The 17,333-nt window shown below is 35.7% G+C and overlaps 1 protein-coding gene across 2 annotated transcripts in view; it reads right to left on the reverse strand.

Annotated features, from left to right (window-relative positions):
- Nucleotides 1–17,072, reverse strand: part of LOC138692669 (zinc finger protein 235-like) — a 67,516-nt gene extending 50,444 nt beyond the window's left edge. For both annotated transcript variants that reach the window (XM_069815788.1, XM_069815787.1), the window contains exons 1-2: nt 16,887–17,072; nt 5,325–5,422 (exon numbers count right to left, since the gene is read on the reverse strand). In XM_069815788.1, coding sequence (XP_069671889.1) covers nt 5,325–5,417 — 93 coding nt within the window. In that variant the 5' untranslated portion in view covers nt 5,418–5,422; nt 16,887–17,072. The remainder of the gene's footprint in view (nt 1–5,324; nt 5,423–16,886) is intronic.
- Between the last annotated feature and the right edge of the window lie 261 nt (nt 17,073–17,333).

A 17,333-nucleotide genomic window follows, 5' to 3' on the forward strand; every position in this document is an offset into this window, starting at 1 on the left:
GGTCAGCGCGACGGACATCGCAGACGAAGCGAACACAAGAATTATGAACACGTAATCTTTGCGACTGGTTGACATTGAGGTCGGTCAGTAGAGATTCACAATAATCGAAGTGGGGCATTACTAGTGTTTCCACTAGTATTTTCTTGAGTGATAGCGGGAGGAATTTTCGAATGCTGTTTAAGGAATGTAGTATGGAAAGCACTTTTTTGATAATATGGGTTACTTGATAATTCCAGTTTAAATGCGTATCAAAGTAAACTCCAAGGTTTTTAACACAGGAAGAAAAAGGGATTGTGTCGTTTAACTTGATTGGAAGAGCAGGAGTAATGTTGCATAATAGACGTTGGTGTCCCACTAGGATTGCTTGTGATTTTTTTTGTAATTTCATTATGGATAGTGAAGCCAGAGGTATGTACTGCTATTTAATGTAAAACTACGCAGTTATCTTTGCCGAATAAAGGTAGAAATGTAATATTGATGATAAATGAAAATAAAACTCTCAACGTTTTATCTTCCGTAAGTTTGAGGCACTGAAGGAAACAAAAGACGGTAAGAATTTAACAAATGCAATGAATTTCATTGTTACAATTAATTATACAAAATGGGTGTGTTTTGTGACTAGCAAAATTTGCATCTGTGACTCTGAAATCAGCTACATGGATCGGTCCGGCTTTTTTGCCACTACTGTACATTGATGACTTCAGTTTTTATTACAGCTCCCGATATCTTCCATCCATCGGTCGACAGTTGCAACTGATCATCAATAAGCTATAAGAATGGGACCTTCACAATGGCTTTAAATTCTCCACTCTAAAAACGCAGTGTGTCTACTTCTTTAACCATCGTGGACTCCATCCACATCCTGAACTGGGCCTTAATGTAGTGGAGTTGCAATATACAAACACTGCGAGATTTTTGGGCCTTACCTTTGATTATAAATTTAACATGGGAGGTGCATATATGTGATTTGAGAAGGCGTTGCGAAAAATCGTAAAATATTTTACGCCTTTTGTCAGGGGTCCGCTGCAATGCAGACCGCATAGTGCTTTTACGTCTTTATCGTGCTCTTATCCGGTCGAAGCTGCATTGTCTTTTTTTATTTATGGCTCAGCAAAAAAAATCCAAGTTACGTCTCTTAGACACTATCCATCATCATGGGATATGACTCGCTACAGGGGCCTTCCGAACGAGTCGGTTAGAGAGCCTATATTGGAAAGCGAGGGAACCATCACTGTATCGGCGACGTAATGTCTTGTTGTGCTCGTATGCTGTTAAGTTCCGCTCACAGCCCGACGACTCCTTTTACCATCTGTCTCTTTATGGCCGATACAGTGAAAATCCATGGAGACTTCGTCCAGCAGGTGTGCGGTTTCGTGAACTGCTCTCCGAGATCGACATCCGCCTGCCAACAGTTCGCACACTGGAATATACCACCTCTCCACCATGGATTATGCGACGTTCCATGTTTGATGTAAGTCTGAGCCGAAGTTTTAAGAATTTTACACGAGCCTTTGTTTACAGACTTCGTTTTATTGAACTTTTATCACAGTTTCCAAATTATTCATTAGTTTTTACTGACGGATTCCGAGTAAAAATGATTGTGTTGGTTGTTCCTCTCTTGCAAATGGACAGATATTTAAATATAAATTGAGCCAGTACACTAGTGTTTTTACCGCAGAACTATATGCTTTTTATAGAGCTTTATTCTTTTTAATTAGGCAACCCCGGGGCAGATTCCTTATCTGCTCCGACTCTTTAAGCGCCATTCAGTCTCTGCAGCATTTGAATTCTGATGATCCGCTTGTGTTGAGAACCCAGGAACTTTTCCACACTCTCCTAACCTCTGATTATGAAATTGGAGTAGTGCAGACTCCGGGTCATGTTGGCATTCCTGGAAACGGAGCAGCGGATGCTGCAGCAAAGGATGGTGCTATAAATGGGTCTGAGGTGTATTGGCGTGAGAGGTGGCAGGATATTCGAAATTACCTGAAACATACGTTATGGTGGCAATGGGAATGAGAATGGTCTGCGCAAGAGGGAAATAAATTACATAGAATGAAGAATACTGTTCGCATTTGGGATTCGTCCACAAGAGCGTCACTACACAAAGAAGTTTTACTCATCTGGTTGAGGATTGGCCACTGTCATCTGATGCATGGCCATCTCCTACGTTTCGAGCCTCAGCCGGAGTGTGATCTATGCCATGTTCCACTTACGGTGGAACATTTTTTATTACAGTGTAGTGTCCATCGGCAGTATGGAATTCGGCTGACTCTACTCTTGGAAATGATTTTAATTGTACAAATGCAGTTCTGAGATTTTTATCGAACACAGGACTTGACAGGGTAATTTAGTTTTTTATTGATCCGGTTTACTTATCGTCCAGACCCTTTACATCCGTTGGTTCCAATTGTTGTTTTGTATATGTTTTGAACGATCTTTACATTTGGACCTTTTACAGCCGAGCATTTTAGAAATGCACCAAATACTTTATTCCTGGCGGCATTTGTTTCATTATTTTATTGTTTCTTTGTAAATACCATGTACGGTCTGTGGAAAGCTCACTTTTATGATTTTTATGCATCACCCTGTTGAAACTGTATTTGTTTACCTTGTTTTAACCATGAAAAGGTGTTTTTAGTCTATTATTATTAGACATTGCAGTCCACCCAGCATTCTGTTGAGCTTAAGCAATTAAAAGAACTCGCGAAATCTGGTTCTGCGGACTAATAATGATGGCTGGGGAAATTACCATGATAACTCCTGTACTAGTAGAATGGTTGAGTACCATTGTTGAGGTATGCGGACATGAGGCCAGCAGTTTTAGTACTCGTAGTAAAGAAGAACAAAAAGAAGAAACACTAATTCTGCGGGTCATAATTAATTTTTATAACATCGAATTTAAGTGAACTTGCCTATGGAAAGAAAGCAATGTTAAAGAAAGCATTTTAGAATGAAGTGGCTGACACAATTACCAAAATTCATCTCAGTTTGTTACTAAGGTACTATACAGGAACTATAAGTGCCCGTTCACACGTATTGGACAGCCACGCATGTAGCTATTTGCTTGTAGTAAAATTAAAGCTCATGATCTTGCGTACTTAATACTGTACAGTCTGGAAACATAAAATAAAATCACTATAGAAATTATACTGGGACCACTACAGAAGCTATGTTGCTTCCAATATGACGTCAATACACGGGAGTCTCCTACCATTGTTTTTAAGAGCGAAACAAATCAGACTGTCACTTAGCAATGAGTGAAGAAACAAAACGCTCTTCACTGCAAGGCAACTAGCAAGTACATTGTGGTTTGCAAAATATGTGTCACATCATTTCAATTTCGTTTTAACCTTGAGTATCATGATCCAAGAACTCTCAATTAGAAGTCGATAAAGATATGGCACCGTAATTCTGAAGAAAGTGGATGTATAAACATGCCAAACACTAGTGGGCATAGGCGTGTTCTCGAAACTGAAGCTGCTATTAGCGTAGCACTGGTATAACAGCATCCCAAGAAGAGTCTCAGGCAACTGTTACAATGTACAAATGTTTACGTACCTAAAAATAACAGACCTACCTGGTGATCACAGAAATGATCTAGGTTCCAGCGAAATGTTAAATAATACCTGAGTAGTCAGGTTAGGTTTGGTTTCTTTGTTTCTGTGTATAGCTTTGGGGAAAACCCTCAATATTTACTATATACACGGATTCCCCATATTCAGAACGTAAAGTTTACAAATAGCTACCTATTATGCTATAATTGCCAGACATCCCCGTATCCCAGAGACAGACCCTGAATTCATACTTTTGTCCCTAGCAGAAATATGTCCCCAGTTTTTTAATAAACTTCCCAGATTGTCCCTGTTCTCAAAATCGATTTAATTTTACAATTTTTCTTAGTTGTTAAGATCAAAGACACTAATATTTACATCGTGACGTGGTTCTTTTATACTGATAACATATGCAACGTAAATGTGTTGTGTGACGTGATGTGTGAATAATTTATTTTCTTTTTTTTTTTAAGCGTCAAATTAATTATCATTTCGCTTTTTGCTCATTGTACCAAACTTCTTTCACCATTAACTGTGGGAAAAGAATTTTTGTTACGTACCGGTAACATGTAGCAACAAGAAGATATAAAAGTGTTATGGCCACTCATTGTAGTTCCTCTAAATTGTTCACTCATTTCAAAAATGTTATCCCATACAAGAAAGACATATCAACTTCACTGCAAGAAAGTACTTTTGCGTTCAATATCATAACATCATCAGAGTTTCACGTCCATGGACTGTACATCTGGTCTACTGGGGAAGTTCTGTGAACCAAACTTCACGTGTTCCAGGACGAAAGTGGAAGCAATTCGTTTTATTAGCTATGAACCACATGTGAACTTCTCAATGTGTGCAAAATAGTCCAATTCACATTGAATGCATTGCAAACTTCCCCATGACATGATGTACACAAGGAATATACAGTGACACTGTTCTGTTTAACCGCTCGGTTTTCATTTTCCCGTTGCCCGCCACTAGGAGCTTATCTGTGGGCAAGCGGCCATCCAGTCTGCCAGAACTGAAACATTTAGTATAGGAATTTGTACTTACCCAGCTCAAAGTAGTGTTTAAAATGTCCCCCACCAACTGCTACACATTGTTGACATCTTTTTATGAAATTGTTAATTACTTTAAGAAAATCTGCTTCACTGATTGACTCGATTTGAGCTCTTATATATAGTCTTTAACCTCATTTATATAAGAGCTGAAATCGAGTCAATCAGTGAAACAGAACTTCTTAAAGTAATATATTAACAATTTCATAAGAAGGTGTAAACAATGTGTAGCAATTGGTGGAAAATTTTCACCTATTTTGAGCTGGGTAAGTACAAATTCCTATACTAAACGTTTCAGTATCGGCAGACTGGGTGACCACAAATAAGGTCCTAGCGGCTGGCGACGGGAAAATGAAAACCACGCGGCTAAACAAAATGGTATGACTGTATTGTAAGTAATTCATTCATCGGAAGAATAGTGTGTGATTTTATGTCTGAACAGTTAGAAATTTGTCTTTCAATCTTATAGTAATTTAATGTAATCTAGTAATAACAGATACTAATAGGGACTAATAATAACGGGAAAACAAGAACAACAGCAGAAACAATGGTAACAGTAATATAGTGATAATACTGTGCAGCTACAGGTGTCCCGGATTCTGGTAAAAAATGTGGAAACCTTAAATTATAGTGCAGTGTAACTTGATGCATTCCATAGTAATTAGTAACATAGGAATGGGAGAGTAGATATGGATGGGGATAAATATGGTCTTACATCTGGTGATGGATTTGCCTCTTCTTCAACTGCGTCATCACACGACTGTATTGTCAAAGGGTCGATCTCGGGTTCCGTCTTGATAACATCCATTACAACTGAAAGCAGTGTCAGAAAATTATCTGTTTGTTGTTTATGAGCTGTTAACATAGCTACACGTGTGCCCTACATAGTAATTAACCATAATGCGCCATTGAATCACATATGCCACTTTTCCACCCACAACTGGATTTGCATGGAAATGGCAGTTTTTAGTGTTAACACTCATATCAATGTTATGAATTATGGCTGCTCTTGACGGTTTAAGCATAATATACAAGGTTTATGGTGAAAGTATAATGGAGTTATAAGGGCTTGCAGATAGATCAAGTATTAATACACAGATATATAAATAATATACCATTTAGTACTCGCTTAATATTTTATTCAATATTTTCACTTGTACTGTTGTTCATTAGAAGACTACTAATAAATAAAATAACAAATTCTTTTAAACAGGTTTGGCCATATCCAAGATAGAGTCTGTGGATGTCTTGTAGCAACCAGTTTAAGTTACTGTACTCGCGTCTAATCAATGAAATGTCAATACGACGTTTTGAAATATAATAACCTGTACAGTTAGTGTTCGTAAAATTTAATTTGAGATAATTTCAATATTACATGAATCAATAAATTTGTATCGATAGTTCAAAGATATTATCGAAATTATTTATTCCAAATTATTTTAAAGGAGAATTTTCAACGATGTTATGATCTAATGTTTAAGTTGCAAGACAACCAAGCAAAAAGTTCCTAGATCGACTTCCGGTGGTTCAAATATGACAAGAAAAATTAAAATGCATAAATATGTGTTGAAAGATACATTGTTAAAATTACTATATGGAAGCGAAACATGGTTTATGAAAAAGAAAGATGCCTCTAGATTACAAACAAATGAGATGAAATTTTTGAGAAGCATAGCAGATTACAGGAAAATAGAACATAAAAGAAGCGAAGAAATAAGAGAAGAACTTGAGATATATGAATTAAACAACAAAATAGAAGAATATACAAATACATAGATGTCTCACATTTCAAGGATGCAGGAGGACAGGATACCATATAAGTTTTGGAAATATAAACCTCGGAGAAGACGAGATATTGGAAGACCGGCCAAAAGATGGATGGAGCAGTTCCAGTAGCTGCTACAGGAATCAATTTCCTAATGCATGAAGGATGATGATTATGAAATATGTGTTGATACTGAAGTGAAACGATAGTAACAAAGAGTGTGAAAGAAGGGGAGAGAGAGGAGGTGGGAAAAGGACATGTAAGAGAAAGGAAGACACAAATGTAAAAGTATTTCTTTTCGGTGTTTCTGAATTGGTTTCCAATTTACGAATTGGCTCCCAGAGTATAAATTTCGAATTTCCGAGTTCACTCCTGGTTTATATTCGAATTGGCTCCAAAACTGCTATTGTGCATCGACCCCGACTGCATCAACATTTTCGAGGTTACAATATGACCTATAGCAGTCAGTGCATCTTTTGAAGCTAATTCCACTCTATCGGGTACCGCGTCTATTGCACATTATGTAGAAGGTATCATTGCTCATCATCTTGATAAGACTTATATTAATATGCCTGTTAAAACCACATATAAAGATGCTAGTACATTAGATTATACTTTGAGTCTGGGTGATCTATCTGAGGTCACAGACATGTTAATTGGTAATAATACAATTAATGCTAATATAATTGGACATAAATCATTTCCTCATTATACCGCAGTCGTACTTCAGAAAACTACGGATTGGAAGGATGGGCAAGTGGCTCGGAAAGTGGAGCATATAATTTACAGGCAAATGTCGACTCACCTAATCTAGTGCGTCATATAACTCGTTTTCCTATCCATGGTGCCATCAGTGATCATAAGATATGGTCTTATAAGCATTCATTTGTTAATGGAGTTATATTGGAAACGTTTACCAACCAAGGTCTTTCTCTTCATAAACAGGTGGTCAATACGGTGAGTACTAGTAAGCAGGTTCCCACATACCATTATTACAATGCTAGGAGGTACGGTAGAACAGGATACGGGAAAATTAGATTTTAAAACGGAATTCATGAGGATGGGACAGGTAGGCGGCTATAAGACGACTGCTAAAGATACCGAATTCTTTTCGTGGAACCAGATGATCGAAAAGCAACAGAATGCATATTCTATAAATATGCCGCATTTTGATCATCAGACTGATGTGCCTCCTAGTAATACAATTCGGTAGTAATCCGGTAAATGAGGCTAATCCTACTGCAGATAATTCATACATCATGTCTCATGTAGATTGGATTGTCGATATGAAGCTTATAGTTCAGTTGGATTCATATGTACCATTTATAAAGGTGCCATGTATTCCTAATTACTGGTTGACATATTATGATTCTCCGCTTGTGGAGAAAGATAATGATCCCAATGCTGAAAATTGGGCTCAAGTACATAAATTGCCTAAAAAATGGGGTAAAGTTTTATGGCAATTGGGTACACCGTACGAAAAGAGTAAGAAGGCCATTCAGAAGAAATATAAACCTTCCGAAACATTGGGAATGGATCAGGTTGATCCTGCACATGATTTTCATATTGTAAATGAGGAGGAGGATGAAGAAGGCAGTGAATCTGAATAAAGAAATATGAGACATACAGTATATTTGTTTTTATTGAAAAGAAATCTTCGATCTCTCCCGAAATACCACATCCATGTTCTTTAAACCATTCGTATACGTACATAGGGTTAAACTGTTTATGTAAAATTGGAAATACATTATTAGTAGGAGTTACTTCTATTGGAAATTTTCTAAGGCAAGATGCCTTAGACCACGACGTCACGGCGGGGGATGATATTCACTTATATGATTCTTTATATACATTGGAACAAACATTTACTATTGGAATTTTCTGTACACTGAATGGGTAAATTACTAGGAATTTTTTTATGACTATTAATTTTTTATATTTATTTTATAATAAAAAATTCTAATAATACTGATTAATTTTACAGCAAACCCTATAGTAAGCTTTGATTTCATGTATGTAAGGAGCCATATAATGAATATCACTTAAGAATAATGTCAATTGTAGTGCAAGCGACTTTTTATATAAAGTGGTTCAATATTTCAATAAAATAATTAATGAAATGCAAACCACGTGTCATAGGCGGATGCAGTTTTGTACACTTGTCACTATTAAGCAGATATACCAATGATCAAAGTCTGGTGAATCTAGCTGCGTTCACTGTTGTGAACTAATGAACTTCGAGAAATTTCAGTATAATGTCCGCTTATATGCGGAAGCCTGAGAGTTTCCACGAGGAATGCAGTTGGAAATGTTCAGATTTGTTTTTTATTTGCAACATTGTTGTTTTCATTTGTTACTTATAATTTATTAAGTTCATGTTGCTGTAATACCTCTAACTGTGATGTTTATGAAGGAGTGTATTGAAGACTTAAATGCATATTTATGCTGTAATAATTATCAAATGAAGTTTTTATACATTAGTATGTTGTCTGACAATAATGTTCTAAAATGTAAGAAAATCCTTTAGAAGTTTTTGCCCTCAAATTAAAATATCAGAGTTTTAGTTTAAATATTCCTATCCCACGTGTGTTGAAACAGAATAACAATGACGACCGACTCGGTGGTTGCGCTACTCTGCTATATCCACAGACTCTGGGACGCATAGAATTAATGCGACTCTGGTGTTCTGTCTATAAACTATATCCACGATTTCATACTGTAACAAGTTATTGCCTTTTCAAATACAATATAGCAGCCTTTCTCTGCGGTAGTGTAGTGTTGGCAGCCATGCATAATCTGATTCCCGTAGTAACCTTGCGCTCAACCGCCATCATAAAGCGTATACTTTGAGATTGCCTATTTATTTGTTAATGATACGTGTACATAATTTATTTGGTGGATATTCCCATATAAATCACTGATGTGTGTCATGTATAGACAAATCGTATTCACATTTCACTCCTCTTTAGAATGTCCTGTTAATTTTTATCAGTGTGACAAAATATCGATGCAATTCACGCATATTTTGCTTACTCATCAATATTGTAAAAATATCGGTGTGACAAAATCACCGATAAAAGTCACAGATATTTAATTGTCACAATCGCAGTTGTCACAGATACTTGAAAATATCGTTTAAACTCATCTCTAGACACGAGACACAATCTGTCGATATCAGTTTCAACCTTGCATTGCAATAATATTTTAATACACATATACGAAAATTAAATACAACATGAGCATGTCTCGGCTTGCATGTGAGTGGCAGATGAATGAGCATTCCCAATTATGGAAATGTTCCACACTAGTGATGGGAATTTCAGTTCAATTGACAGATTCGTTCGAGACGAACTAGTTCGATAGTGATAGTCGTTCAAATATCTAGTTCATTTAGTTCAATCAGATCATTTAGTTCGTTTGAGATGCAACATTTCATTTAGTTCAAACAGCTCATCTAGTTCGTTTGAGACGTAACATTTCAATTACCGGTAGTTCATTTAGTTCGCTTGAGAAGTTGAGACGGAAAAGGCAGGTGAAATTATTCTGTGGCTGACGCAGAGATATAATCAGGCGCCTGTTTCATAACATTAATATTATCTAATATAAAATAATTTAATTAGTTGACTAAATTCTGTTTATATCGTTTGTAGCCACCATTAACAATAAGAAATAAAGCGTCACCCGAATGGACATGAAAGTATGTGTATGGTTTCAGTTTTTACTGCCAACATTAAACGATTTGAGGTTAAGTCTGACAATCATAATCAAGTAGGCTATAAGTCTATTGGCCTTATACAGCGTTGTATAATATCCTAAATCCTTCCTTTTTTCAACGAATAAAGATTATGCAGCTATATTTGTTGTGAAAAAAATTAAATGTAGCCAGCATTAAGCAGGGGCGTATTTTGCGGACTACCGGGGCTACCGGCGGTAGCCCAAGGAAATTACAAAAGAAAAAGTTTATAATATAACATAATGTAATAATTTTGTATTACCGTATTAGTTTTACCACAGTAATTAAAATTAAAGTAATTGTTAGATTTATATGCGCTCTCTGCTCTCGAAAAGAAACAAGTTGTCAAGGCTGGAGAAACCGCTGCTGGCATTAAGTAACGATTTGAGGTTAAGACTGACAAGTATTCTCAACATTGGTCCTCTAGATTTTTATGATAACCTCTATGTTATCAAAGAACCGCGATGATGTACATCATAGACAAATAAATAGATGTAAATACATTTGTTGTGAAAAATTAAAATGTTGATTCACTATCACAGTTAAGAATTTAGAACGCTCAATGAAATAGGTTTTGATGTACTGTGTTTAACAGCAAACAACAACTGAGTAAATCGTAATATTATATAAAAATGTGTGGAATATTTACACATAAACATATTACACTCCCTCTTCATGACTATTTGAGTCAGAATTATTTATCCATTTGAATTTTTTCCACTATTGTGTTTAATCCTAAATTGCATTTACTCTTCAGTTCACCAGTAGTGGTATTGTAATATTTAAAATACACTCATGGAACTAACGTTAATAATACGATTAAACCTTTATGCATATTTGCTTAGTTCTCATTATTATTATAATACGATTAAATTTTATTATCTTTGATGTATGAAATATTTTACTAATATTAGTTATTAGACATTTTTTATCGATATTATGAGGTTCTACACTAATAACTAATATTAGCTGATAATTTTATGTAAACACTAACTACTCACTATTTAATATTAACGTAACTTATTAGTTCTATGAAACAGGCACCAAGAGGAGTCCAGTGGCAGTACAAAATTACTTAAACATTAGAAAATCATACAGAGGCAATAAATACAATCATTTATCTTGTAAGAGCAAGCGAATATTGCATATCCTACAAATTAGAATATTTGAACTTTGTAGGATAGTAATAGTTTGCTTTTATAGGATAGCTTATTGTATAGGAATATAAAATAAATGTAGAAACGTGCACAATGTTTCACTTTTTGTACACAATTTAGTTATTGATTCCCACTGTATGTTTATCGTCACAATATTTCACTTTTATTGACAGCATAACAATGTTATATCAAAATATTACAATGCTGCACACATTATTAGATTAAAACTGATCATTCATATCCATTATTTATTTATAATGTGAAGATAATATTTTAAACTAAAAATTAAATAAACTATTACCGGTATTAAATTTAATTAAAAGAAATGTCGATAAATATAACTTTTCTCCATTCACTTTGATATTAATAGTGGGATATTCAGAAAAACTGTAGAACAAAAGTAAATATTCAAGTGAAACTCAATTCAATCTTAAGAATTGCATTTGGCCGAAAAGGCTGGAATTAAGTCACAACACTTAGTTACAAATGCAATAAGCACTTCACTACACTCGACACTAGTTCACTTTTTAAAATTATTGTGCTTAATGAAAAGGATTTGTGACACTTTTGATGATTTAAGTCTGTTCCTTCATTCTGTAATTACTTGACCTGCTTTTGAAAATATTCTTTCACAGGGAACTGAGGATGCCATGATACATAATCTTCTCTTCGCAAGTTGGAAAAGCGAGGATACGCTTTCCTTTCATGCCACCATGATAATGGATCTTCAGTTCTTTTCAGCGTGGGTATCTATCTAACTCGATTATGCCAGCTGCTGTAGGGCTGGTAACAGAAATAAATTTATTCATCTCTGTATCAAAGTCTTCCCACAAGTTACAGCTGGCCAAAGAAGTGGAAGGAGATTCCATGCTTGAAATTGCCTCAGAAGGCAATAAAGATTTATTGGGTTTTTCTGATATCTTTATTGTGCACACTTTTTTCTTCAAAATTTCAAGGGCTGCTTTCATTTTCCCATCGTCTGAAAAACAATATATTTTGGATCTTTGGTCCAACAGAGTACATTGATTGTTTAGCTCATTATCTTCCACATCACTGAATCTTTTTGAAATCTGATCTTTAAGTAGAGTCACAAGAGAAACTATTTCTGGTACCTGTGCATGCTCTGTCAAGAGAGATTCCATTTTTCTCCTGAGTGTTCTGACAAACAGTACAATTTTGATCCTTGACACTGATTTTTCACTGCTAACTTCCACTGTTACATCTTGGAAGATTTGCAGCACTTTACATATTTTTTCTGCAACATCCCATTCGTGAGAATTGAGTGTGATAGTATCAGAATGCAGTACTGCTAACGTGGATACCACGGCATCTTTCATTTTTAGAACTCTGACCATCATATCATTAGTAGAATTGCACCTTGTACTTACATCTTAGGTTAATTTCAGTTCTGGTAGTCCCATCAGTTGTGTTTCTTTTAGTTTTTGCAGACTGTTAGAACTTAGCTTAAAAAACTCAACTATGGTCTTGATTTTACTTATGATTGTAAGTACCTCGCAGACTGAAATTCCGGCTTGAACTATTAAATTGATCATATGTGCGAAACACGAAAGATGTCGCCAATTCGCCGCTCTTACTCCTGCAACAATATTGGCTGCATTGTCTGTAACCACTGCTACTATTTTGTTTTCTAACTGCCACTCTTTCACTGAATTTTGCAGCTAAGTAGATAGATTTTCAGCAGTATGTCTCTTATCTATCTGGAAGCATGATGGTAGGGCAGATCGCAATTGAACAACACTGTTTAAGTAATGCGCAGTAATTGCTATAAAACTTTCGTTGTTGATCGATGTCCATGTGTCTGTAGTCAAACATACTGCCTCTGCTTCTTGTAGATTTATTTTAACCATTTGTAATGTCATATTATATTCCTGCAGTAATAAACTAGAAGATAGTGTTTTTCTAGTTGGAAGACGGTATCCTGGACACAGCATGTTCACAAATCTTTTAAATTCTTCTTCCTCTATAATGAAATGGATGAAACCATATTACAACAAATTTTAGAAGTTGTTCATCCAACTCCTTAGACCATCTCACAGATACAGGCTTATTGCTGGTATAATAACTTGTAATCTTCTGGTGCTGTTGAGGTTGTTTAGGACGATCAGACAATGGTGAAGATTGGCTTTGTGTAGGGCAAACGGGAGGTAGGACTACTGAGGTGGAAGACAAATTCAGGAAGTGGGTATGAGTATCAGGAAGTGAAGCTGGATCATCTTCATAGCTTTCCAAGGAAACCACAGGTTCACAGGTAACCACAGATTCAGTCCCATCAATTGATAGTGTTGAATGTTTTCTTTTGATTTATTTTATTTTATTGGGTTATTTTAAGACGCTGTATCAACATCTAGGTTATTTAGCGTTTGAATGAAATGAAGGTAAAATGAGTCCGGGGTCCAGCACCGAAAGTTACCCAGCATTTGCTCGTATTGGGTTGAGGGAAAACCCCGGAAAAAACCTCATCCAGGTAACTTGCCCCGACCGGGATTCGAACCCGGGCCACCTGGTTTCGCGGCCAGACGCGCTGACCGTTACTCCACAGGTGTGGACTTTTCTTTTGATATGCCGTGTTAAATTCCCAACTGAACCACAAGCAACACTGATTTGTTGAAAGCAATACAAACATTCTGCCTTCTTAGAATCTTTAGTTAGGCTAAAATGATTCCAAATCAAACTTCTCTTGCGTTTTACTGTGTCTGCACTCATTTTCAATGTTACCTCTACTTCACTGTTAGAACAACTAACTAAACAAAATGTTTGAAGACCCTAGGTAGCATAAACAAATCCCTTACCAAGATTGTCAGCTGCAGAACATAAGTGTGACAATAATGGTGAAAGTTGAAAAAGTCATGTACACAGTAAGCTGACAGTGTTTGCTACTAAATCTAATGCTATTTTAACAAACATTGCAAGGTACATATTTAAACTACAGTACAAAAAGATCCTAGTACCAACACAATTCTTGGCATTATTATGCTCCTATCAAGCTCTTTATTCTTTTATTTGAACAGTGATTCAAAGTAAGCAATCATTTATATGGTTTCTTATTAGTGAACCTACTCTTCACGTTAAGAAATGGCATGCTTCGAAATTATGCAAGTAATTATTTAATATTTAAAGTTTAGTACATGTCATTAAAATAATTGTACTGTTTGTAAGTAAGTTGCTTAATAAGCTGTTTATGCAATAAAATATATAAATTTTTAAGTGTTACCTTAATTGAGGCAGCCAGGAGCAAAAGGGTGTAAGTGTACTTACATTATTTTCGAGAAAATGTGATTAAAAGTTAGTAAGCTTTCGTAAATTCCGTGAAGTTTTAATTTTAAATGTTAATATGTGATGTGGTTAGAAGAAATTTTAAATTGTTTAGTTTACCCTAGATGCATTCTAATATTTTTTTAGATATGTCACACCTCTTTGCTTCTAACTGCCTCTATTGTAATAATAATAATAATAATAATAATAATACAGAAAATAATAGCTTCTTAGGCATATTCATTTGACAGATTACATAAAAAATAACTTCAAATTGAACGAGGGTCTTAACACAATATTGTCGGCCAAGGAAGAGATGGAGTTCCTCATTAAAAGCTTCTTTAGATTGCCGCTTTAACACATCTACAAGGGGATAGAATATAATGTATGAAAGAAAAGGCATTTCAAAAATGGATGGGAATCCCACTATGAAATGAAAATATAAGTGGATAATGTGTGTGGACAGCATTATAGTTAGTTATACTGCCTACAAAATGTGTTTCCCTCAATTTATCATTCCTTAAATTTGTTTTGTCCTAATTTATCATTATGCAGTCATTCTCGTAACGTAAAGCCCTAAAGCCCGCTTCTTGTGAACCTACCCTTAAAATTTATAAAGAGCTTTATTACCCTTTGAGGTCTGCACTGGGATCCACATTCCTTTTTCTTCAGCCAATCTGGGTCAAGGACATGATTTTCGCTGCTTTCACTGCTGTTGTGGTGGGAAGACCTTCCCACAGTACATCAGCATTGCCAGATTGTTTTAACAGAAATTCGAAATAATGCCTTTGAAAGTCTCCTATTAATTAGAGGGAAAAAACGCTCAATATTTTAATTTCACATTTCATACTATCTTCTGCCTTAGTGGTAGAGGCAATATAATATCATGATGAGTTGTGAAGAGTTCTGTAAATAATACTTTTTCTGCCAGATACGATCATCTGCTCTAGTCTTGGGTGATTTCATTTAGTGGACACAACAATAAAAATAAAAAGAATGTGCGGTAGATTACCTTTACATCGTTAAAAGTAGCCATCATATCTTATGAATATTTAAATACCCAAGTAACTTCCTTATAGTATTTTACATGAGAATTTAGTTATAACTTTCAGGCGTTAGGAAGTGTTAAATATCTATTATAATGGTTTCTCATAACGTCATAAGTGACGGAGCAGGGGATAGGAAGCTCCTTCGAATATAATTACATATATGGAGGCGTAACATAGGTTTCAATTATTTAGTCGACCTGGTTGGCGAGTTGGTATAGCGCTGGCCTTCTATGCCCAAGGTTGCGGGTTCAATCCCAGGCCAGGTCGATGGCATTTAAGTGTGCTTAAATGCGACAGGCTCATGTCAGTAGATTCGCAAATCGCCTGGAGTAAAGATTGGTCGAAAACGGGCTTTGGAGTAGCACAATCTGGCAACCCTACAATTATTCATTGCTTCATTTTTAACTTTGAGCATGAATTGTTACATACGTTACACGTTTTCATGGGGTATTCATATCGATTTGAATACACACCGCATTGAATATGATTTCCCCTTCCCCCTTAAGATCATTGTTTTCATATTTCATATAATTTTTGATAGGCTACATATTGAAAACTATTTGAATATGGAAGCGAATGTTTCGAAAGTAGCTATGTTAGTTAGCATGTTATCTACATGTTTGCATGTTGAATATATTGATGTTGGTCATCCTGACGCAAACAGTAGACGGAGTGTCCCAGAGAATCAGAACATTTGGGTTTTGTAGGATATACACTTATAGAGCAATCGTTTCCTTTTATGGGATAATTTGATTTTCTAGGAATATGTTGATCCATTGTTTACTCAGTAAGGAACCAATACCATCTATACTTGTCAGACTTAACCTCAAATCGTTTTTATTGCTTGGCTGCAAACCAACGAGTTTGAAAGAGAAGGATATCTCTTTCTAAGTCGTTGCTGCAAACATATCGTAACCAGACTGAACCACTCATATCCGCGACTTAACTCCATTAATTGTGAAGCTTGGGCACGCCAAGATGGAGTATATTCACAATCTACTATATACAGTCACGAAGCTTGAGTTTTGAGGGTGCTAGAAACAATAGACTGTGACGGTACTATTTTGCATTGCCTGTTCCTAGTGGTGAGCAACTACCTAATGTTTGCATATTTACTACGTATTGAGCTTCGCGACTGTATATACTAGACTGTGGTATATTACTGGTGGCCACTGAACGAATATTGCAGACTGTTCTTCTTCCCGGAAGTACGGCCTACTTTCACTAGATGACTCCCCGATACGATTCGAACTAATCGTTCGCGAACTACCCATCACTATTCCACTCGTATCATACACACCTGTGGTAATGAAATCGAATCTTCTAATATTTCAGCTCTCCAGTCTACAATAACGAAGGAAGAATCTCTGAATATTGGATATGTTAAATGTTCACCATATTAAATACTACAGAATTAACGATTTGAAGAGTATATAGATGTTCTAAAACGTACCAGAAAACAATTAACATCTACAGTACCTACAATAATGCAGAAGGAACATGCAACGCCATAATGATAATACCTTCTACCTGGTTGGATTAATGACGTGTATCAAAGAGACTGTATGCGTGAGCCAAAGTTTTAAAACCTTTACACCCTCTTTTATTTAATGAATTGCTATCAAAATTCCCCGATCTTAGTATAATTTTTACTCACGGATTCCGTGTTAATGATTGTGTAGGTTGCTCCTTCATCGCAAACGGTAAACCATACAAGTTTAAGATGACGTCATATACCAGTACTTTT

The sequence above is a fragment of the Periplaneta americana genome, chromosome 17, assembly GCF_040183065.1.
Source record: "Periplaneta americana isolate PAMFEO1 chromosome 17, P.americana_PAMFEO1_priV1, whole genome shotgun sequence".
In the NCBI taxonomy this organism is placed as follows: Eukaryota; Metazoa; Arthropoda; class Insecta; order Blattodea; family Blattidae; genus Periplaneta; species Periplaneta americana.